The 25,399-nt window shown below is 35.9% G+C and overlaps 1 protein-coding gene across 3 annotated transcripts in view; it reads left to right on the forward strand.

Annotated features, from left to right (window-relative positions):
• Positions 1 to 25,399, forward strand: part of CC2D2A (coiled-coil and C2 domain containing 2A) — a 66,258-nt gene that overhangs the window by 24,841 nt on the left and 16,018 nt on the right. For all 3 annotated transcript variants that reach the window (XM_055701000.1, XM_055701001.1, XM_055701002.1), the window contains 15 exons: positions 871 to 1,011; positions 1,433 to 1,589; positions 3,712 to 3,944; positions 4,869 to 5,046; positions 6,044 to 6,200; positions 7,271 to 7,418; positions 10,208 to 10,346; positions 11,084 to 11,287; positions 15,338 to 15,430; positions 17,351 to 17,442; positions 19,179 to 19,346; positions 20,829 to 20,934; positions 22,347 to 22,456; positions 22,576 to 22,672; positions 23,944 to 24,042. In XM_055701000.1, the coding sequence (XP_055556975.1) occupies positions 871 to 1,011; positions 1,433 to 1,589; positions 3,712 to 3,944; positions 4,869 to 5,046; positions 6,044 to 6,200; positions 7,271 to 7,418; positions 10,208 to 10,346; positions 11,084 to 11,287; positions 15,338 to 15,430; positions 17,351 to 17,442; positions 19,179 to 19,346; positions 20,829 to 20,934; positions 22,347 to 22,456; positions 22,576 to 22,672; positions 23,944 to 24,042 (2,122 nt within the window). The remainder of the gene's footprint in view (positions 1 to 870; positions 1,012 to 1,432; positions 1,590 to 3,711; positions 3,945 to 4,868; positions 5,047 to 6,043; positions 6,201 to 7,270; positions 7,419 to 10,207; positions 10,347 to 11,083; positions 11,288 to 15,337; positions 15,431 to 17,350; positions 17,443 to 19,178; positions 19,347 to 20,828; positions 20,935 to 22,346; positions 22,457 to 22,575; positions 22,673 to 23,943; positions 24,043 to 25,399) is intronic.

Genomic DNA, 25,399 nt, shown 5'->3' on the forward strand with positions numbered 1-25,399 from the left:
CATATTGCTTTCTGGAAAGTCTGTATTTCCTCTTTGTGTATTTTTTTTACTAAATTTTTATGCTGTTAAATAATGTATGATGTATTTTTTCTCTCAGCTCTAACTCAGCCCCCCTGTCTTCCACATTCTCTGAATATTACAAGCAGCAATGTGTTAGTTTACATCTTCTTTTATTTATTTTTACATCACAATGTTTTTACTAGACTTGTTTACCTACCAAGATAGTACTGGAAACAGTCTGTGCTTGTGCTGCATAGACATTTCCATTGGGAGTGTGTGGTAGTCATTAAAAGTGCTAATGAATAGCTCTTTTACAAACAGATTAGAGGGTGGATATGTGGAACACCAATTCTGAGGGGAAAAAAAAAAAAAGCCCTGTTAATTTTGTTTGTGTTATGAATCTTGTAGGGCTGTCAAAGGACTTTTATTTCATATATTATTACGTTACTTCATCTCTGCAACTTCTTTTTGTAGCATGTTAAGTTTAAAACATATTATGTGGTGTATGATTGAAGTAAGCGCTATTTCATAGCAGCAGTATAGGTTTCCTGGGCAGTTGTTTACATGTACTGACTTCAAAATATTTTTAATGATGTACAGCTGTAATAAGCATTTCAGAAATCCTGGAGATCTCAGGAGAATGATTTGTAATAGAAGTCAGATTGTCCAAAATGCATGAGACTACAGAAGGAAATCAAATCCTGCCATCTTCAAGTCTGGGTTTTATGTTCCTTGGATTTAAACCACTGCAGCCATCAATCAAATGGAAACCCACAACACTTGGCTTTTGGTATTGCAAGTTTTCACTGTATTGTTCCACTGATTTATGCAATTCTGATTGATTTTATGCATATGCATATATATTTCTAGGCAAACCAGAAGACTTCGTGATGCTGAACAAGAAAAAGACAGAATGTTGCTTAAGACCATTATAAAAGTTTGGAAGCAAATTAAATCCCTCCGTGACTTTCAGCAGTTTACTAACACACCCATGAAACTTTATTTGAGGAAGTATGTTTTGATAACACTTTTTGTACATTTGCCAACAGTGGAATTCTAATAAGATAGTCAATTTGGGAACGTACAATTCTGATACAAAGGGTGTAAAAGTCAGCATTTTACTAGGTGCCTGGTACTGGTTGACCTGCCACTATTCATTTTGAGTTTGGGGAGGAAGGAAGATTAAAATAAAAAGTAATTACTGTAACAGAAAAGGATTTCTACAGGCTAATGAGTAAAGAAAAAGTAATTCATTCTGGATGGTAACTATCTGCTGTGAATTCGTAGACTATCTGTGCTAGTATTTTTAAATAGAACACACTTTTGATACAATGAAATTAATTAATGGAGTAGACTTACATTATATATTGTAGACTTTACTGTAGCCCTTATGTTAATTTATGCAACTTGTTGATCACTTTTTTTTTTGAAGGGAAGAGGTTGATCAGAGATTAGTTGAAAAAGAGTATGAAGCAGAAATTCAGGCTGAGATACATGAATTACTAGAAGAATATATGGAAGAATATGAAAGGAAGATGGAAGAGTATAAAATTGAGCTACAAGAGTGGAAATCCTGGAAGAAGGCACAGGTTTGTTTAAATTATTGAGCTTCACAAAAAATAAAATTATTACTAAATGTGTTGAGAATTTTTCCATCTAATACAGGAAGAAAATCAGCTTCAGGATAGTGATGCATACATTTTGTAATGTATTTGGATACATTTTGTATACTTAGATTTTGTTAATAACTTATTAGTAAATCAACAATTAATTAAAAAAATGAAAATGTGCAAGGTTTTTGTGGAGCATTGCCTTCCTGCTATTGCTTTTCAGCACTTCAGCAGTTTTTTCTTTAAATTTAATAGTTTTGCTGCATTCTCATTAAATTTGTTGTTCTTTTTGCAAAGAAAAAATATGGATTAATTTTGTGTGTGTGAGTAGTAAAGCAAAATAATTATGGGGTGTTTCTAATGAACAAGCACCTCATGTCATCTCATGTAAATTTATGTTCAGGAATATCCCAAACATGGAAAATTTAATTATTATTCTAGCTTTTTACCTCTGCAAAGCTGTATTGCTAATAATTTGTACTGTAGTTAAAGACTCAGAAGTGCTTCAAAGGGATATTGACAAATGCAGAAGCTAGAACAATACACTCCAACAGGATGATCTTCAGAATAGCCTGTGGCAGTGCTGGCAAAATCAGACTTACCTTCATAGATATGGCAATGTACTAGATACCTCAGGGTGATGGTGATTATACTGGAGTATAAGTACTGCCCAGTTTAAACACACTGGGTTTTTTGAATATCAAAGCAAAATAAAGTTTAAGGAAATGCTTCAAATACAGTTTCAAGAATCTAGTGCATCTGCTGATACTTTTATAGAAAGCTCTTTTCATATACATGCAGCATCTGTGGAAGGCACTTAAAAGGTTTGAGGGGAAACTGGTATCTAGGTATTGGAAATGTCTGTTATCAGAATACAAGTGGGCATGTGACTCATTATTATCGTGCCAATTTATTTGTAGGATAAGATGAATAAACGGAAACCTTAAAGTAAGGACAGATAGTCTTGAGCAGTGATTATAATGGGACCTACCTCTATTGATCTACCCCTAGCCAGCTGCACCTTTGCAAATACCATGGTGGGTGGTTCCAGTCAAAGCTGCTCTCGTATCTTTTTAGTGTGTTAGTCACAGTCTGTATTGAGACTGACATGATTGTGGTTCTTTCCTTTTAGAGTGAAATGTAGTAAATGGACTTTACTTTCATGGCCAGAAGTGCTTGCTTTCATTTTATTCAAAGTACTTTTTTGGTTAATCACTGCTGTTGGTGTCTTACTAGCACAGATAAGGTGAATCTAAGGAAGATAGTAAAGGTAGAAGAGACTGATTAAATTTAAAAGGAAATACAAGAACAAAAAGGGTAACAGAATTAGGCCAAGAAGGAATATTTGTTAATAAAAATATGTGAAAAGTTAGTGAGAAGAAACTGTTTTCATCACTTCTTTCTCTTTTGCTTGTGGTGTCTTAAATCATGAAGTGGCTGGTGCTTCCAAGCAAGCTCTACATCAGAGTAATCCATAAGTCTGCAGAAGGAGAAACTCGCTTGCAGTCGTTTAAAGCTGAACATGCATGTGAACAATGAAGTTCTGCAATTTAGGAGATGCTGAAAGGCGTGTGGTGTTCTGTTTGTTTATTCCTCTGATTGGCATAGAGGAAGGGAGGGGATCATTCTGCTCATGCAAAAGATGCTGCTAAGCTAAAAATCTTGCGCTCCAAAGCTTGTGCATATATGCATTCACTTTATCAATGTGGATGCAGACAATACATCTCTAAGAACTGTATCTACTGGTTGAGTAATCTTCCTGCAATCCTAAAAGAATGCATGTGGTAACTCAGGCTAAATGAGAAGTCAGCTGCTAGCCAGAATGTTCAAGTAACATGTTTATTTTGTAAGCTACTTGGGAAGGTTAAATAAATGTTTTGTTTGAAGGATGTTACGTTTTTAAAGCATATGAATGGAATGCATTGCTGAATTCTGAATCTCACATAGTACTACAGAATGAGAGAGATCTTATTTTTGTGTATGGTGATTTTAAAATTATACAGTCATTTCTCATACATGTTTTATTACTTGTGAATCAAGAGAAAAAAACCTCTACTGACTGAAACAAGTTCAGGAGGAACATTATGATTTTTATATGCAGAAGTCCAAGAAGAAAAAGAAGAAAAAAGATGTTCATGAAGAAGAATCACTAGAAGATTGTGATCTTGGTGAGGAACATGTAAAACCCATCCCACCTAAAATGGCCAATAGCCTGGAAATAGAGCAGCAGGTTAGAGAAAAAGCTGACAACTGCAGAAGAAAACCTGGAGAACCTGCTCTAATTCCTGAACTGATCCTCTCAGGAAGCATAACTCCAACTGAGCTGTGTCCTCGGTAGGATAAATAAATGTTGGCCTGCAAATTACTTTGTTAGCAATTTTCTGCTCTTAGTTATTAATACTATTTTGATTGTTTGTACAACTTCAGAACCATGTGCTCACCATTCTGTTTAGCCTAGTGATAAGATTTTGCCTTCTGAAGCCTGATATAACTTAATTCATTTTCAAGTCACTTGTAACCTTGTATATAGTGGGCTTGGGGAATTCATGTCTCCGCATTCCCTTTGAACCTTCTGATGTTCCTTGAGCACCTACACAGAACAGTGGTGTATATATAAAGAAACTGTTTTCAGTGTAGAGTCTTAAGTCACTTCTGGCAGTACCACTTTCACTAGCTAGTCCTTTATACCAGGTCTGTGCTATAGTCCACAAAGGGAAAAATAAATCATGTAATAAACCAGAGATTTCACTGTGGATAAAATAAATTTACTTTTTTGTGTTACTTTCCATTTTTACACAAGTGATTTAACATAAATCTAGCAGATTTTAGTCATTTAAAGACTGTTTTGTTTTGTACTTACTCAGCAAATAGCCTCATCAAGGAATATTGCTTGCCTCCTCTACTCCCAGTGACCCAAAACTTCAAAATCTTAACTCAACTTGATATCATTTGTTGTGCTTTGGAGGAAGGGAGTAGAAGGGAATTTTGTTTCCCTAAATAACTCCTTTTATATGGAGGTGGCCCTAGTGGATCTAAAATTTAACCTTTACATTTTGAAATAATTTTATATTCATGAGAAGGTAAAACAACTGTTAATTAATAGTTTTAAAGTAATTTCTATGTAGTGACATTTTTAGAATACCATCTTTATTAAGGTGACTTCTGTTTCCTCTTGAGGAATCAGATTTTCATTAAAAATAACCAAAAGATAAAAATGTTATTAAAAATGATATGGCAGTTTGTTTGATATATTTACAGAGCAGAAGTTTTGCGACGGGAAGATGTGAAGAAACGCTCAGCATTTATAAAGGTACTTTTCAACTCCAAAGAAGTATCGAGGACTGTTACCCGACCAATAAGTTCAGATTTCAGAGTTCACTTTGGACAGATTTTCAATTTACAAATATTCAATTGGCCAGAGAGTTTGAAACTACAGGTAGGTAATAATTTATCATACTAACTTTTTAAAGAATAACATGAAATGTAATTGCTTCTGTAATGCTTGTATTTTGCTCTATGGTTGTGTTGTAAAGACTGAAAAATATGTGAAAGACCCTTTGTAAATTATCAGTCTTATACTCCTTCCTTCCTCCCTTCTCCAATCATAATATTTTAACTTTGCTGCTACGTTTTTGATACTGTTTGCTTGAGGGGGATAAGAAAAAAAAATCATTGCTAGTAATGTCCATAACTGCACTTGACTTGATCAACAGTGCAGTTAAATCACACCATCACCCACATTCCAGGTATGAATGAATGAGTGGCATGAATAATTTTCAGACCCAATACAATATATTTTTAGGAGGAACATGGTCAGGATCCTACTTCTCCTGTTAGATGAGTTTTCCTGTTGGATAACTTACCACTGGTAGTTCAGGGGAAGGTGTATACCCCTTGCCTGTTCTATTTACGTAACACACAAATTGAAAAGGAAAAGGAATACCATCTCCTTGGCTTAAAAACATCTGAATGGAGAAATCGCTCACATCCCTCTGACCCTGCAACTAGCCAGGAAAAAGGGAAGTAGGCTGCAGTACTGCTAGAGCAAAGGCCTGACCGTACCTTTGTGGTAAGGAAGAATTAGTAAAGCAGAATCCCTCTGGCATCTTCACCCGATGCCGGTGACTGTCATGAGCAGTTGCATATTGTACAACGATGCTCTTTAAAGCCTAGAGTTTATCATACTATTCTTGGGTGCATTAGAAAGGTCAGGGTGATGTACTTTCAGGAATTCAGACCAAGTTAGCTGCTGGTAGCTGAAACATCTGCTAATTGGATATTTTAGAAAGTGAATGAATACAATTGCTTTAAATGAATTGCTTCATGCTTAAGTCATTGTAAAATCTTTTGTCCAATTACCCTACAATGTTTTCAACTTCTCATGAATACATGTGTGAATGTTTTACTATGTCTTTCACTATGTTTTTTTCTAGATATTTGAAACAATGGGTATGAGCAGTACCACCTTGTTGGCTGAAGTGTTCATACCTGTTCCTGAGACTACAATTCTGACAGGCAATGCTCCTATAGAAGAAATAGAGTTCAGCAGCAATCAACGTGTGATGTTGGACCATGAAGGAGTTGGGAGTGGTAGGGACCCTCAGTCTTTCTCAGTTCAATGTTTCTCATTTTGCTGAAACTATGTAGCAGGAACAGGCTGGCATGAGTTTCAGAGTCAATTCTGTTAAGAGCATTTGCAGCTTCTGTAACTGAATCTTATAGTAATGATTCAGATTATTAAAGTTTCCTGTAGAATTTTTGTCTCTTACTGATTTTAAGCTTTATATAATAAAAATGTATGTTTATTATTTGGCTTGTGATAGTAGTGGAGTTCTACTAGCTATAAGAGGTGCTTGGATTTTTTTTTAGTATTTAAGTCATCGGGCTTTTGACAGTGCAGAGCAAGCAGGTGATATTAATCAGTATAGCTCTGGTGCTTTTAATGTTTTAAACCACTGCTGTATATGCAGAGTAATTTTGTTATCTTTATATTTGCTTTGTTGACATCCTGGAACACATTTTATCCCTTGGACAGTCAGAAAGATAAAATAAGGGAGAGGTAGGAAAGGGGGAAATAAGAATAATTCATAGTAGCATCTGGAACTTTCAAGTTTCTATGAGAAGTGCAAACAGTGTTATAAGATGACTGACTTGCATAGATTTGCCATATATGAAATACAGATCAAGCTGGAGCAGAAGAATAGGTTAAAAGCTGTGGTGGAAAGAAACATGGTAAAAATTCGTTACAGCAGATGTTTGTGTAAATGATCATGATGACTATACACCATTATGTATCATAAAACTTTGGGACTGACTTTTTAGTCATGCATAATTCTTTTGACTCTGAATTTCTGTTACATTAATAACAGTATACTGCATCGGAAAACTACCAGAAATATTACAAAAGCATTTTCAAGGCATAGCCTTTCTTTCCAATCCAAATGGAAAGTCTCTCTGTAGGTGCAATGTAATCTTTCACTCCTTTTGTAGAGCTGAGTCCCCCATAGCATGCAGCAGAATCAAGTTGTTTCACAGTACCCCATTTATATGAAGTCACAGGTTATTTGACTACTTATTTTCAGGAAGAATTTTTGAAAATGTTTAGACATTGTGATTGAGTGCCTAACTGTACTACTTTGGGTTTTTTTCCCCTGTGATAGGTGTGTCCTTTTCATTTGAAGCTGATGGTAGCAACAAAATGACTTTAATGACCTCTGGGAAAGTATCCAATAGTGTCTCTTGGGCAGTTGGAGAAAAAGGAATCCCCTTAATTCCTCCAGTATCTCAGCAAAACACAGGCATTCCAAGGTAATATGATACGAATTTTCAGTGATTCATGAGAAAATTATTATACTATTAGTCTAAAAAAAAAAACCTTTCATAATTGAGAATTTTCATACTCTTTTTCTTTAAGTTCAGATATTTTATTTTGTGCTGTAACCCCCTGCAGGTATCTTAGGGTATGCTTTTTGGTAAATAGATTTTAGTTAGAAATTTTATCTTATTGTCTATACATAATCTACGATATTAAAGTTACTCAAGCTGATTAACTATTTTTTACAATTTTCTAATAGAAAATTTATATATTGGCAAGGAATTTTCCTGTAACCATTTTACTAAGAACAGAAGCTCCAGCTCTTCCTTATCCTTTAAGGAGGCTATTGGGTCACATGCTTTAAATTACTTTATTGTAATTAATGATAAAAACTATGCAATAAAAGCAGTGGAAATTAGTGTTGTAATCAGTGAAAAATTCTTATCTGTCAGATCATTCCAAGATAATACTTTTTCATTATTTTTCTCCATCAGAAGCCAGTTGACGTGCAGAATTGTGTATTATTCCATTCAAAACAACCTAATTTTCCCTGTGGTTGCAAGTTCAATATTATATTGTAGGTTATTTGTCCATTTTGTTGCCTTTATATAATTCCAACAAAGTCAAGGAGATGGTACATGAAGTCTGCTTTTGTAATGTCCTCAAGTAACTTCACTGTAAGTCTTAAGAGTTTTCCCATACTTACTAACACTGAACAAGTACCGAATACAGCTGATGAGATTCTTTCAGATTTTTATTTATTTGGAGGCTAGACATTGGCATCCAAATCACTCTGTTACTATTTTTGACCCAAGCTGCAGCTATTAGGGTAATTTGCTGATCAGCATAGGAGTAACCTGCTGACTTCAATGAGACTGGAATAGCATGAGATTAAAACATAAGGATGCATTCCCAAAGGCTAATTTTAAACTCGGGAAGGTAATCACTGCGATAAATGGAAAAATGGGGAATTTCAGAAGGAAGTTAGCTGTATAACAGGCTTCTTTGAATCACCTTCTAGAAATGAACAGCCCTCTGTGACTTGCCATTATAGGTTGTGAAAGTTGGAGACAAGATTTTCATGCCTATTGTTAGGTTTTGCTGCCCACTAGCTTTTCAGCACAATTGTGATTCAGTGTGCATTTGTTCAAGACCGGTGCCTAAAGATATAACCTTGATGTTACAGCTTTATCTGCTGCTCCAGTAACTGCTGGATATTTGGCTGATTCTAACCATGCATAAGAAAGATCCATTAGTTCTTAAAGCTTTCCTGAATACAGTCAGATTAGGTAGAGAACAAAGACTCAAATTATCACCCCTAACAAAAGAAGGGGCAACATCCACCCTCTGCTAATAACAAGCCAGGCGGGTCTTGATGTATTGGGTTTACATGGCAAGGTTTTGGTAGCAGTAGGGTTTCAGGGATGGCTTTTGTGAGAAGATGCCAGAAGCCTGGCCATCAAGTCAGTGTACAAATGGTCTCCAGACTACCTACCATGCTTCCTTGCTTACAGTGAGTAAAATAGTGAGCAGGAGCATCCAAAGGAGAAGGAGTGGAGCTGGTACTGTAGTGTCAGGGAGGACCAAATGCAGTGCTGCACCACAAGGGAGAAGGCTGCAAGGGTGTCCTAGCACAGGCAGTGTCCTTGCCAGTGATATTGTATGAATTCACTGTAGGATAGAATAATGACATCCTCAATGTGTATTGTGTTTGTCAACATATTGTAATGCTATCCTGTTATCCACTGACACCTTGTGAGGCTGTGGACATCCTGTTATCTGTTGGCATCTTAACACCCAAGAAGGAAAGACAGATAGCAAGAGCTGATTGAAAACAGCCAGCTCAGCATTTTCTGGCAAAAGGTGAAAAGTACACCTTGAGGAAGACCTACGGCCTTCCTCCCAAAGACCACTGCCCACGTCCCGAGGACCCCTGCCCACAATTCTTGGAAGAATTTGCGCAGGCAAAGGACTGATAAGCTAATTAACATACAAAGTGAGAGTAGGCGGGTTTAGGTAATGACTGTATAGGCGTTAATTGAATAGTCATTGTTTTATGGTATAAATATAAGATAGTTAGTTACTTTAGACATACACGTTAGGCGGAAGGATCCCCCGTGCATCCAGTGCTGCCAATAAAGAATACTTAGTCACTAAGAAATTTTGACTTCGTTCTTTAAATCACCAGCCAGCATGCAGTCTTACAGGAGCTGAACATGATGGGCAGAGCAGGGTACTGGCAGCAGTCCCAGGCGTGGTGAGGGGATGAATCGGGCCCCGAGGTCTATCGAGAAACAGCAGGGAAGGAGACAGAGACGAAGGCTACAATGCAGGTCTGAGAGCGCCATCCAGGAGACAGGTCAAAGACAGGATTTAAGACAGTGCAAGCAAGGACAGTACATATAAGAAGTTCTTTTCCGTATGGATTGTCAAAACTTTGATGTTAACTTTCATGCTGTGAGGCAGTTTGTCATCTTATTTCCTAGTAATCAGCGACGTGGAATAGTGTAAGTATATAACTGTATGAATAAGCAGGGGTTTTTTTTGGTTGGATTTTTTTTAAAATACCTTGTGTAGTTCTTTTCCACTGGTTCCTTCATATTTCCCCTTCCCTTCACAATTCATCATTCCCTCAGTGGCATAGCTACAACTAAGAATTGTGTAATGGAATTTACTATGCCAGTTTTTTCTAGGTTTTTTCCAAGTTTGTTTTAAACACTTTTTTTATATCACTATATCATGCATGTTTTAAGTACAACTTCTCTCAATTCTGTCTTTCTAGTACATTAAAAAATACTGATGCTATTGCGTCCATTGGCACTTCGGGCTTAACTGACATGAAGAAACTAGCTAAGTGGGCAGCGGAAGCAAAACTTGATCCAAATGACCCAAACAATGCAGCTCTGATGCAGCTGATCATGGTAAGTGGCTTTTTCAGAGCTATAGGCCTAATGTAGCTGTGAAATACCTAGTCACCAGTACCTTCTCAGGCAACCTGCATATGTGCCAGGGAGATAGTAGCGTTTGAGTCTCTGCTGGACATACTTGTGTGAGTGTTAAGAAGCAAAAATATCTACTAAAAATGATTTATTTATCCATTTAATAGTGGTTTAATGATTAATAAAATCAAACTTAATAATAAATCTATTCAGTAGTATTCTAGTGGTGAAAAATAGGTATGAGGCAATACACAAACTGATTAATTTATAAATTTAAAAAAAAATATTTTGAGTTTGTTGTTTCCTTAAAGTATAGGGGTATTGGCAGTGTACTTGAATGGTATTAAATAGGAACTTGCTTATCAGTGACAATTGCGCGAAGAGGTCTAGTGCAACTTCTTTAAACATCAAATTGAGGGGCTGTTTACATAGCCAAAGTTGTGTAAATGAATCACTTTTATTGCTTCCTAGGTTATTCTGCTATGTTACAGTTTCCTACTCTTTAATCTTTTGTTTATGTTGCAAAGAAATAGAATTTTATTGTATTCTTAAATGCATAACAAAAACCTACTTTAAAATGCTTGGTGTTTGTCTGTTTGATCCATCTCGATTGCTTGTGCTTAAAATGAACATTCTTGTAATATTAATATAAGACTTACAGAAGTTACAGACTTTTGTCACTTTGTATGAAAACGTTAATAATTTTTTTACTAACTCAGGTTACTACAAGTGGAGAGGCACATGTACCTGATTTCTTCAGATTGGAACAGTTGCAGCAAGAATTTAATTTTGTTTCTGATGAGGAATTTAATAGATCAAAGAGATTCCGACTCTTGCAGCTCAGAAATGGAGAGGTGGCTGAGTTCCGAAACTATAAACAAGTCCCTTTACATGAACGAGAAATCAGTGAGAAAATCTTCCAGGTAGAATGTTATCTGAAATATTTCTTTTATAGTTTTAATGCTAATAAATATTTGACTTGCAATTAAGTCAATTGGTCCCTTAAAGAATGTACAGCCATGGTGACGTGAAAAAATAAGAATTTTATTCCTTCAGTGTTTTCTAGTATTACTGTAATCGAATTAAGATGGCTTCCTTCCAAGGCAGTATTTCCACAGCTATACTGTGGAAGGAGAAAAATAAAACACAGCAACAGATGTAGCCACAAGTGTTCTAAGACAGTTTTTGTTAAAGGGAAGATAATTTTCTCTTTTTAAAAAAAAAAAAGTGATTTCAAATATAGAAAGGTATCGCAAAGATAATTCAGGTTTAGACTTACTAACTTTTAAGCCCTTTCTGGAAGCAATGACTTTAATGAAAATTAAAACCTTTTTATGTTTTACTACAGCCTATGTTGCAGTCATTTCTGGTTTAATACATTGTTCCAATTAGCTTACCCTGTCTTTGCCTTTCTGGTAATTACCTTTCAGAAATGCAAAGTGTGCGTTTTTTATTTGGGTCACACTTCAATTATTTTTAATCTCAACTCCATTATTAGTGTTGTCATGCATTCTTTTGTTCTTCAGCAATTCATGTAGCTAAGGAGCATTTTAGTGTTTTCGTTGCCGTAGCAGGATCAGAATCATCTCGGATTCTGACAACTGCTGTTTTATCCCTACTACTTACAGAAACTTCTATATATAAATTCAACCATGTCTGACTCTTTGCAATATTTTTTTTTCCTTTTTACATTTTAGACTAGTTTTGTCTCTTTTACTTAGAGATATGCCCCATCCTTGATACGTATTTCTGATTCAGTTGATTTTATGGACTAACTTTGTTCATTTCATGTTATCATTCAAAATTGAATACCATAGCTTAAGAATAATTTTATATGGGTTTTTTCCATTAAGTGTAAACTGGATAAACTCATGATCACTCATTCCAAGTTAATTTTATATGACATGTTCTTCAAAACTAAGTCTAAATTGGTATTAGTCCCAGTTGGTTTACCAGCTATTTAGTGAAGAAGTCTGAAATTTCATGGAATTGTGGAAACATTGTTTGGAAAATTTTATCTGGAGGTCATCTAGTCTTGCTTTCTGCTGACGTGGTGGGACTGTTGCTAGCACTAGATGAGGTCAGCTGTGTCTAGCCAAGTCTTTAAATCCTCTAAATGGGAGATTGCACAGCCGTCTGGATAACCTGTTCCAGTGCTACACTATCTTTACAGTGATTATTTTAAAATTCATGTTCCACCTGAGCCTTCCAAGTTGTATTTAATGGCTGTTTGCCCTTGTTATACTGTCTGAAACTACAGAGATTAGTTTGGTGCTCTGTTCTTTGTAACTGCCCCTCAAATAGTTGTGGGCAGATGCTGGATTGATCATTAATCTCTTCCTCACCAAACTGTTTAAGTTGAACACCTTGTCCAGTGGAAGAGACTGAAATACGGAGCAAGTCCAGCACAGAGCTACCAGAATATCTGCAGGGCCTGGAGCACATGGCATGGAAGGAGTGGCTGAGAAAACTAAATTTATTTTGGTCTAAGCTGGCAAGGCTATGGCAGTACTTTACTGCTTCCTTCAGGTACCTAGCAAGATGGTGCAGAGAAAACAGCAAGACTTACCTTAGAGGTGAGATGATGATAGACACAAGTTACTCCAAGAGAAATTCCAGCTAGATATAATGAAAACATTTTTCATGAAGAGGTATTCAAATTCTAGAACATGTTGTCCAGCAAGTTTCTAGAATTGCTAACTCTGGAGACACTGAAAATTCAACTGGCAAAGGCCCTGAGCATCTTGATTGGTGGTGCTCCTGCTTTGAGTGAGGGTTTAGATCAGATGACCACCAACCTATCTATTCCAACTTATATTACTCTTAAGATCCTGACCCTTTCTTGTAGGTCCTGTCATCTAGGCCTCTGACTACCTTACAGTACTTTAGTGGACCCTGTCTGGTTTCTCCACATGCTGCTTGAAATGGCAGCCCCAAACTGGAGGCAGTATATCAGGTATAGCCTCACAAGTGCCCAGTTGGAGGGGCTATTAATTTCCCTTGGTCTGTAGACCATGCTATTCCTAATGTAACCTGTGGATTGCCTTTTGCTTAAAAGCATATTGTTGGTTGTCATTAAACCATAATCTACAGATAGTCAATAGTCAGAACAGGGCTGTGTTATCAACACCCTTTTAGTCACAAATTCAAAATACAGCACCATAGTGGGTGCTGTGAATAAAATTAAGTTAATTCTAGCCAGACCCAATAGAATTAGGCCATGAAATTATCTCCCGCACCCACACCCCCCATGCTGTTTCGCCAAGTGATCCTGTTGTATTTGTCCTTTCCAGCCTTTATACAGTGTACAGCACTAATATGCAGCAATGCTGTGAAATCTTATTTTGGTTAATGTTTTTGGTTCCTTGTGTTCCTCAGAACAAATGGGTCCATCATCTCTACAAATAAGCCCAGCAGCATGGGCTGTAGGATTTTGGTAATCCAAAAGCATGCCATGCTCGTGGGTAAGCAGAATGTCTTGATACAGAAATAAAGTGTCTTGGGTCAAATGGGAAGGGTTTCAGTTTGGGGTCCAGCACAAGAGATGAGGCCAATCAGTATGTATCTGAGTATTTGCTTTATCAGAAGTATATGATTTCTCTGAAAGTTTATTTAATGCCAACAGTTTACTAACAGTTAACAAGTACTAATTAATGATTTGTGCTACTTAAATCCTGTTGCAGTAAAAAGTCTTCTGAAGGGAGCAGTGCATATACATGTACCAGCTAGTTATACATTTAACTCCCATTATTGTACTTATAGCTTCATCATTGCTAGATCTGCCTAAAAATTGAGATTTCTGGCTCAGAAGAGCTATTCTTACATGATTTTGTTGCTAATCTGAAGTCATTCAACAATAATTATTATGCACAGGAAAAGTTAGTTGAAGATTTATTGTGGAAATAATGAAGCACTGTGTTTCCAGAATGCGCTTCCTGGACCCTTTATCTTAGGAAAAAATTATGTTCTCTTAAGTAACAACATTAGCAAAATGACCTGAAGATTAATTTTACTGAGTAGCTTTTACAGGAGAACTAGCGGTGGTTCTAAAGCCAACCTCACTTGCAGACTGCCATTAAGCTGCAGATCCTGGGAGACCCCCTGGAGTTGTAGGTGCTGTGTTTTGCTTAGAAGCTGAGTGTCAGCTCTAGCCTTTTCTTAATTTATGAGACACTTTCCTAAACTTGTGAATTAAAGTTGCATCTGTTAGTACAGCTTTCATTGTAGTCCACCAGAATAGTAACTGCAACCCTGAGAAATATTCCATTAACATACTTCTTCCCAAGAACCAAGTGCTTCTTATAAATCTTTTTCTTGTGGTGGTAACCAGTATTGATCATGCCCCTTGGTTAGGCTACAGACCCTTTTATCAAACCTCAGGCAAGGCAAAATCTTCATGCTCTGGCTGCTTTGAAGAGCTTTCATTTTCTCATAATGTACAAACAAATATTTTTATTATGCTATTAAATCTCTTCAATAATTGTTTCTCAATAAACTCTCCCACAAGTAGACTTTCTCCCAGTGTTAGACACCATGAAAACTAGTTACGCATATTAAAACACAGTACAGATTTCAGGACATCTTCCACAAATACTGCATCAGTCGTATTTATAAAGGATTCTCCCTATTGCAGCTGCAGTAAGAGAAGCTATTTCCAGTTCAAATAGAATTTCAGTTTACAGCAGCAGGTCAAAGTTCAGCTGTAAAAGAAAATAGTGAAATCTTCAAGTAATTCATAGTAATTTAAACCACATGAGTCCCATAGCTTAATGGAATTCTTGTCTCTATTCATAGACGTTTAGCAATGCTATTGCTGTATACATTAGCATTAAAAATAGCTTTATAAACCTCTGACATCTGTTTTGGTTTACTGTCATCCATACATTAATATTAATGAAATATTTACAATTTTTCTGGTATGTAATAAAGCACTGAATATATATCTAATTACAATCTCTAATAAATATGTTTAGGAATATGACAAGAGACTGCAAGAGAGGGATGTGATTGACAGCAAAAATTACCTGGATGCACACAGAGCAGTTGTTGCCAGCTATCTACAGAAGGTAAGCTGCAAATAATATGGATCCACCAAATTTTTGTACACCTTATGTTGCTACTGTACTTGGATGCTTTATTACCATGAATACTGAAAACTGATTCATCTCTAAACATAACCTACAGACATCTTTAAGATTCCAAGTTAGGCCTGAAGCTGGTCTAATTGAACAAGTGGAGGTTTGTGAATGACTCATTTAATGTTATTGGAAAAGTTGCAATATACTAAATGACTAGCCATTGTGGATTTTTTTAGCAGTTCTGTAGAATCTTTTTTGGTCCCAGAGATTTTTACTGTTGTGTCCCAGGTATTCACTGATTTCTCTGTTTTTCTTCTTGTAAGCTGTGATACTAAGACCTTATTTATCTCCATGAAAGTGGCCCAAATATTGTTAAAAATCATTTAAAGCACTACAGAAAGTGTCTTGTCCTGCAGCCTAAGGCAGAAGGCATAGCTTCCATCACACTACCTTTGTTGTGGTATTAGAGTAACAACTTTTGCCCCTTTATTTAATATATTTTTCTAGTCTGTTCATTCTGTTATGATGACATTCTCTTTAATCCTTAGGCAAAAAAATTGTAAGAAAAATATTGGTCATATAACCAAGAGAAGTTTGCAATTTCAGACTATTTTGGCAAAATAGCAAGTGCAAAACGTGGCTACCAGTTTTGTACCAGTACTGGAAGTACCAAAAGGTGTATCAAATCCTAGCCAGCCACCAAGATGTATAATGATGATAAGGTTGATTTGATGTGGGACAAAACAAATTGTCTGTTGGAAAGAATGGTTTGTAAAAGAATTATAGACAATAAAGAGTGTTTAAGTCTTCCAGGCAAGTCCCAGAGCCCAGATTCAGTATAATAATATAAAAAAAAATATTTTTAACAAAACTGTCATGTCTGTGTCGGCCCTGTTTGTTTTGCATGGTATTTAAGTGTGTACTGAAATGTGGTTTATGCAGCACACTGAGTAATAGTATAGTAGTACAGAGTAACATACATTATGGTACTTTGTGTCACTCTTTTAGATTAAATACAGGTAGCCTTTATAAAATAATATTTGGATATTTCACACTTCTGTAAATTGTCAGTTGTGCCTGAAAATTAGATTGCTCACATCAGAACTGAAGTTCAGTTTATTCTGTAATGTGATCTTTATATGCCTATCACTTCAACACAGGGATAAAATAAGAATAACTTGCAAACTTTTAAAAATAATAAAGGGAGATTTATAGCAGAAAATTGCTGTTGCTGTTCTGTAACTATCTTGTAATAGCACAGCATATAACGGCATTACTAGCATTAGTGGTGGGAAAAAAGGACAAAGGCAGTACTCTTGTCAGTCTGCTTCCACACAGTTGTTAGGAGAAGAGGGAAGACTTTCATCTCTGGGCTTCAGTCTATGACTTCAGCATAGAAATTTAAGGAACTAAGGATTTTAAACATTTACTTGAAATCATAGTACTTGTAATGCGGGCTTTACCGATTTGTTCTGCAGTCCAAAGTGTTGCTTTTATTTTCCATAACTAATACCATATAGATTTTTTTTGTAGCCTTTTCTGCAACTTCATTTAGATATCAAAAAGAGTCGTCTGTTAGTGTCATTTGTTGTTATGATTGTTTCTGATGATGACCTGTAAGCAGATTAGACTTAATTTTCTGATTGTATGCTTTCATGTCTTCTTATATCTGGCTAGCTAGTGTGTTTCTAGAGAATCACTGAATGTGTGAAAATGAGCTCATATTATGTTCTGAAGAAATATCTGGTGGAAGAAAATTTTCCTTGGACCGTGACTCTTTTAGAAGTGGTAAAAAATGAAGAATGTGTATATTTGGACATTTTGTTTGTGTTTAATAGGCAGAATGCAAATATTTGCAGTGGGTTTAGATTAGACGTGTACTTTTGACTCCTCTCTCCCCATTCACAGATTCGAGAATCAGTAATAAACCGTTTCCTCACAGCAAAACACCATTTCCTTCTTTCTGACCTTGTCAACGAAGAGGAAATGCCCAGCCTGGGGTGAGGGAGCTATCTTTATTTGTTCTAAATAAAAAAAAATTAATGTAAAACCATCTCTGATGCTTTTTTGTGAAATATATTGATGTAACTGATGTGATTTTAGTGTGTGTGTTTAGTATAATATATCAACTTCCAGTCACAATGTACACCGCAGCCAGTACAGACAGTGTATTGATATAGAAAGCGTGTAAAAAAAAATGTTTCAGAAAAGGAAAAAAAAAGGCTGGTTTTTGCAGAAGTAATGTGATATCATATAAATAACATTTAGCAGGATACAATGCATCAGACTGTGTTCTGATGACCTGAGCATAGTCCTAGCTGGTGCCAGATGAAATGATTTCCATGTATCAGACAAGTGCCAGAGGTAGCACCACTATTACTGGTTCTACACATGATGCTCACTTAGAGTCAGTGCATATGCCCTGCAAATAATGCGTAATAGATTTTTTAACAGTTATTTTCTTTATTTTACTTCTCTTGTATTTCTGTTTGCTGTTGCTGAATGTTGTCATATGCTGTTTGCTTTCAGAAATGTTACTGGGTTTGGAAATTACTACTTCTTTCTTTTAAGATTATTATTTGTTCTGTTACTTAGGCACTTTCTTTGAATTTTTGTTCCAAATCCCATACGTGTTGATTTTGACATTTATCAGTCATCACAGCATAAGTGACTTTTAATTAGTGTTGCCGATTTAAAATCTGTGTAAGTAAACAAGTTGTGACTTTTTTTTTCTTTCATGTAAAACTGGCTTTTATTCACTATAAACGTGACACCCTTAATGTACAGCCAGAGGTTTTACAATCAGCAGTACAAATCTAAACAGTCCCATCTGCTGGAGATAGAGAGACATGCTGTCTTACAGAAGAGTTCATCCTATTTTTTTAGTTCATGTTTTCACATCACTGAATGGAAAAATCCAAACAAGACTATAATCAGCTTATGGAGTTGTTTAAAATCAAATGCTTCATTGATACTTTCTTATCGGGAATGCTAATTAAGATTGGATTCTATTTGCTAATTTATATCATTAGTGAATTTAAAATACAACATGATTTGTTTAAAGTGTCTACTTAGTGACATATTTCACTAACTCATGGTTTTGTGTTACTTTAACAGTAATTACTGTCATTTTTTTATTATGTATAAGGTAATAATGTCATTTGCTTTTAGTTTTTAATGTAGATTTTGGAATTTCTGCAGTTAATACCAATGATATGTCAAAACATACATCTGCTTTTTATTCTCTTCCTGTTTGTTGTTTTTTTTCTCTCTTTGGTTCTGCTTTGCCTTGGGTTATAAGTTCTGAGGGTCCAGGGTATGTTGTGGTATATTCATTCTGCTTCCTTTCTATAGCCTATTGTTTGTTGTACATAGCTGTGTAATTAGATTTTTTGCTTATTGCATACAGTGGTTGTTGTCATCTGCTAGATACCTTGTTTATAGCAGTGTAGTTTAGGTCTGTCTTGAAGCTGTGTAATTGTCCTATTTGTATCTTACCCGGTTTTGGAAAAAACTTTTTTGAACATTTGAGTTTCAATTTCTGAGATACAAGACATCTGGATAGTGTAGTACTAAACAAGTAAAACATTTTGACATTTCATAGAGTTTTGTATGGCACTAACAAGAGCATGTATTTCATTCTTCTGTTAGTGCATAATTTGCCTATGTGTCATGCAAACACTAGCATGCTGGGTTCTATGCAAAAGTTACTAAATATCTGTTTTATGATTATTAGTATTTTGGGACTCAGCCTCTTTAAACTGGCAGAGCCAAAACGACCATTAAAGCCAAGAAGAAAAGAAAGGAAGAAGGTCACAGCACAGAATTTATCAGATGGAGACATAAAACTCTTAGTGAACATCGTTAGAGCTTATGATATTCCAGTGAGAAAACAGGTGATGAGGTATGTTTAAATGCCTGTTTCCAGTACAGATTAATTTTCTGGTTTCTGCTGTTTTGAGGACAGCTGAAACTCATGTTGAAATTCAGACATGTGTGTTGTTTCTATCCTTATAATGAAAACATGTATTTATCTTTTTATTAATAATGATAAAGAACTGCTGTTTTGTAAGTTTGTAGAATAATGTGATTGTTTCTCAGTAACTGCTAAATTCAAGAAATATTTTACCAAAACCTGTATTCATCTGCTTGAGGAAAAAACTGTCTGAAAGGTAACTTATAGCTTTGACAGCATTATAACTCTGGTAACAGTAATATCAGATTAATTATACCTTAAGCAAGCCTTCTAGATATACTCAGGGCAATTTTCATTCATAATTATGTTATTAAATACAAAAAAATCAAGTATTTAAAAATTCCGTTCTTCATCGTAGGATACTATATTTGCTTCCTGAGTGTAGCATGTTGGTCTCCTCCTTTGTGAACTGTTCATTTAAGTTAATCAACTGAGCCTGATTTGGCTCTGACTAATTTTAAAGGTGACCGTTACCTTCAGGCACATTAAGGCAATGCCTGCAACTGCATGATGCTGCATCATGTGGAGATACTGGGGTTCTGAACAGTCTGGTTCAGTTCCAGAAGCAATGTGTTAGTGAAGCTTTCTCTCTCTCTCTCTCCTAAAATGAATACACCTTACTTGGAGATATTTTCAAGCTGACCAGTTTCTGTGCATACAGTATTTAGTGTCCTCTGCTGTTTTGTCTCTTCGCTACAATAAAGATTCTGTTGGACTTCTCTAAAGACGTTCATTCTGATAAAAGAAATTCATATTAGAAACATGTTGGCAGGAAGGAAATTTCAATTCATGATCAGTATTACAAAACTAACTAAAAACCCCTCCCAGTCTTTTTGCATTATACAATACCTTATTTTGAGCTGCATTCTCCATGAATAGTTACTCTTTTATAATACCTACTGTGGTGTTATTACCAAAAATGTTATGTGGAAACACTATGAAAGTAGATGTATTAACATTTATTTCACTCATGGTTTGCCAATTGTGTAATATTCATATGGGTTTAATATTGTTGTAGAGGCCTTGCCTGAATACCATGAAGTCTGCACTGTTTATAAATTCTGTGGGGATTCATCTCCTTGAACTGAAAAACCTGTAGCTCAAGGAGATTGTAGGGGGGAGGCAAAAAGAAAAAAGAAGCCTGGGATTGATAAGCTCTTCAGAAGAGAGCTTCCAGGCACAAAGCACTCTTTTGCAATGAGGCTTACAAGAGCTATACATTCACCACCCCTTTCTGGCATTCTTTTCATGTTATTTGATCAAATAAATATCTTTCCAAGGTTAAAGTCGTAACATAAAAATATCAGAAGTATTTCCAGAATTCTGAGTGGTTAATACAGAATGTAAGAGATTCCTATTTTGTAATGTGTTCTCTCTCTCCTTTCTTGCTCTTGTTGTTTCCTCGCACAGCAAACTACACCAGCCATCTAAATCTTCAAGGTCCTTTAATGAGCTGTTTGCAGCCTCTCCATCAGCTCAGAGCCCAGCTGATAGCCCAGACTGGGCATTCAACCAGGTATATTAGAAAACTAACATTTTCTTACTTGAAGTTATGAGCATTCACCTTTTCCACAGACAGTAATGTTCACCATCAGAAAGATATCTTATTAGTGACGTTGGCTTGCCCGCTCCTTCATCTCCAGAAAAATAGTGAAGCTGCTAAAGGTTCAGAGAAGGGCAGTAAGGATGTCAGAAATAAAATGTGGCTACTGTACAGTGAAAAGTGGTAGGGCTTTTCAGCCAGAATAGCAGTAACTGTGAGTAAGGGAGGAGGAATATGGTAGAGGCATGAGTAATATAGAGACTGTGAATAAACATTGACTCTTTACTGGTTCTTTCAGTATGAGGGTGAGGGGTGCTCAAATGAAGCTGGTAGGAGTTAGGTTCAAAACAGACAGAAGGTTGTGATTCTTCATGCAGCAGTTTAGTAGGCACCCGGAGAAGTTGCTTACGTGTATTGCGGATTAAAGAGGTTTGCCAGTGTTGAAGTGGCTGTTGGACAAACATTTGGAAGAGTGATCTGTTGGGAGTTACTGAACAGAAAAATCATTACAGGCTTAGGAAAGTCCTTCATCTGAAAATGCTGAAGCCTGGAAGGAGTAATAGGAGAAGATACGTATGCCTGCTCTGTTCTGGCTCTTCTGTGTGTGCCTACTGCTGGCCATTTTCAGAGCCTGAGTTTTGAGCCCAGTGCATTCATAGTCTAAGCCAGCACAGCCATTCTTACAGCTGATATTGAAACTACGTTTACTTGCTATTGAGAATTAAATTCAGCATCCCTCTGAATGAAGAGGGAAGCCTTTCAGGGGGTTTTGCTGCTTTTCTTATGATTTTCCTTCAAAATTAGCTTTTTGAAATGTAGAAAAGATTCTGCCATATGCATTTGCATGTTAGTGAAATGCTCCATTAAGTCATTTTTAATCACATTTAGGGGTTTGTTGTGTGTAGTAGACGTTGTTTATCTGTAATAGGAGCCAGTTTCAGAGACAAACCAGGATTGTAGTGGTAGGCTCCTTGGATTACAGATAAGAGGGCACCAGTGTACTTTTTTCCACTGGTGTCTAGATCACATGTTCTGTTTCAGTTACCTTTGATTAGGTAGCCAGTAACTTTCCCAGTCTCAGGAGAAAATGTGGTTTTGCTGGTGTATATAAATATGTCAAATATTCTGAATACACATAACCATTTGGAAACACTGACATAGAAAATATTTTTTAAAGCTTCATAAATGCTTAGAAGCCTAGGAAATGCAATATTTAAGGTGTATTAAAGTTTTATTTGGTGTGGACCAGCCTGATCTCCACAAAGTATATGTTTATTTTCCTAAATACAATTTGTAAATAAATAATAAATGCAAATGTGTAATTTGATACGTTCTGATGAATTTTTATAAAGGTCTTTTTCCTTTGTTTTGATTCCTATTTATAGGTTTTAGTCCGTCCTTTTGTAGAAGTTTCTTTTCAGCGAACAGTCTGCCGGACAACAGCAGCAGAAGGTCCAAACCCCAACTGGAATGAGGAACTTGAGCTTCCATTTAGGTATGGCAAAATGAAACAAAATTATTTCTGAGTAATGATAATTTAGTTTGAGCATGCAGATTTATTCACATTTTCCTGCTCTGTTCAAATCACTTTTTTGGTTTATTTAACCTTTTCAGAGCTCCTAATGGTGACTACAGCACCCATAGTTTGCAGTCAGTGAAGGATGAAATCTTTATTAACGTTTTTGATGAAGTACTTCTTGATGCTGGAGAGGTGAGTTCATAACTGAATGACAGTGTATGTTACAGAGTATTACAAGCTTTTTGAAGTTGACAGAATAAGACTTCTCCATGTAATAGCTTTCACCCTCTTGTGCCTCTTTTTTTCCTCTGTTTTTTCATTCGTTATGATTTTATGACTCATCAATACTGCAATATTCTTAGAGGGAGCAATCTATAGTGTTAACCTTTGTATAAATTAATCTTGTACTATATAATCTACTGGTAGATTGAACATGTGTATGTAATCTGTTTTACTGATATTTAATGAGATTGGAGATACTAAAATTGAGAGGCAAAGTATGAATTGTCATCTGAATTCTGTTCTTCCTAAACTTACCAGAATTTTTTACTAAATTCCAAATTAACAATTCCAGTTACTGTATTTTTTATTAACTATCTTTTTATGCTCTGTCTCATCCTTTTTTACAAGTTGTTTAATGAAAAAATAAAACAAACCAACATCTTTTGGTTGTATAGAATATTTTTTTGGAATGAGATAAAAATTGCAAGTCCTAGTAACAAGAAATTTTTGTTAGCTGTCAGTGTTGGCATAACTCCTTCCCCTGTTGAAACCTTGAAAGCTTTCCTAGTCAATTTAGCACACACAAAAATAGCAGCACTCAACATTCTTGAAAATATAACCCAAAAATAAATAATGCACACATTTCACCAAAAACAGAATTCTGTCCTAAAAGTGAAATGGTATTTGATGAAGCAGAAGGAAGAAAGATACAGTCTCGAAACTCAGATGTCACTCTAGCCATTAGAGATTATTTTATTTTTTTTAAATAACTTGTAGACAGATCATACTAGATTGGGAAATCCCCGATAGACAATACACATGACAACAATGCTTCCGTTCCACATGGTTTAATTAGATTTTCTTCCAATTTTGCCTTCTAAAGCTTTTTAAAATACTAGTAAAATATTTCATTAGAAGACCAGAGCTTGGTTTACTTTGTCTGAGAAGACTCTTGTGGACTTCTTGTCAGCTTTATGAGTTGTCCATCACAGGTTATACGTTACTTGAACCCTGAAGTGCAAGCGCATTGTATCATGGATAGTGATGTTCTCGTATTTGTTCAGCATCTGGCATGCTTGAAAGGCATGCAGAATAATCATTGCTGTACTAGTAATTGAACTGATATTTATAGTAAATTACTAAACCACAGAATTTTTATTAATGCCTTGATTAAATTGTTGATTGAATTAAAGGAAATGAAGCTGTCTTACAAAGTCTTATGTTGGGCAACTTTTTAATAGGATGATCATGAAAGAGGAAATGGAATCTGCACTCGTGTTGAGAGACGCTGGCTGGGATGTGTTAAGATTCCATTTACTACCGTATATTTTCAAACCAGGGTAAGTGTTAATACCTTGGAGTAAATATCTTAAAATATAAAACTACAGAATGGAAGGGGCAAATAATGAATGTCAGAATTAATGATGTTCTCTGTACTTGTTATTTTTATGGAATTGTTTGCAAATGTTTTTTGAAACATGTTTTTTGTCAAATTTGGTGAGTATTTGTCAGCAAGTTCAACATTTTGAAGGGAGAACAGGTAAACAAATGTACTTCTACACTGACAATGCAGCCTGGCTTCCTTCAGTAATGAGGTTAGAAGTGCAAATTCTTTCAATGGTTTTGTCAGGAACTTTTGAGATCTCTGGTATTGCAAAGCCTAGATAGATGAACTAGGAATAGGAATATCGCCTAGATAGGTGATAAGAAACCTGACCTAACTTCTTTTTTCACAGATTTTTACCTTTGCCTCTCCCAGTCCCTTCTTTTTTCCATTTTTAGAACTTTTCAAGAGAAGCTTTCTTCAAGAGAAATCAATAGTTAGTCATGGGAGTAATAGTAAAACATGCAGTTCTTTGTATCAGAAAGGCATATTTTTGTCCATCCTGGACTCGGGACTCATTTTTTCATATCAAAAATCTTATTGTATTATTATTTTTCTGCAGGGCAGTTGCTTTCATGTGTAGATCAAATCATATGACAAAAGTCTCAGTGTCTTTCTTCATGAAGTTTCTGACATCAGTTGCATACCTAATGACACATTAATTTGCTCTTCTCTGGCTATATGGGGCACTTCTCAGAACTGTAAGGGCTTTAAGACATACTGTGAGCCTCCTGGATTCTTTGGGTGGAGGATAAGTCTGTAGGAATCTTAATTTAAGTGCAGTGCTTGGAGTTCAGAGTGGTTTTCTTGGGCTTTCCATTTGCAAGGCATGACTGAACATAATTGTCACGGGATTCAAGAAAACATGGGGTTCTTGTTGCTGAGAAACTTTGGACCGTGTATGATTAACCAGTGGTAGTCCACTTGCTTCTGCTAGATCATTAATAATATGCTATCTTCATCTTGGGAGGTTAATCAATGAATTCAGGTGTTTGAGGGTTGCGGTGCCCTGTAGAATGAAGCTTTCATTGACTTCAAAGGAAATGTAAATAGTAAGAAGGTCTAGCTGCCTTTTCATGAATCTTTGGCCATCCTGTGCAGACAATGTCACATAATTTGACCACTGTTGTTATAGGTCAACAAGTCAACAAACAAGAAAGAACAAGATACTTTACACTATTTTTAGGGAAATGTGCCATGCTGAGTGCATTAAATTCACCTGAGAAGTGTGTCTGCTCACAGTCCTGAGAGACTTATTGGGCAGATTTAGATATTTTGACAGGCTACTTACCACTATGTAGCGAAGGACACAG

Source organism: Falco cherrug, chromosome 1, assembly GCF_023634085.1.
Source record: "Falco cherrug isolate bFalChe1 chromosome 1, bFalChe1.pri, whole genome shotgun sequence".
Lineage (NCBI taxonomy): Eukaryota > Metazoa > Chordata > Aves > Falconiformes > Falconidae > Falco > Falco cherrug.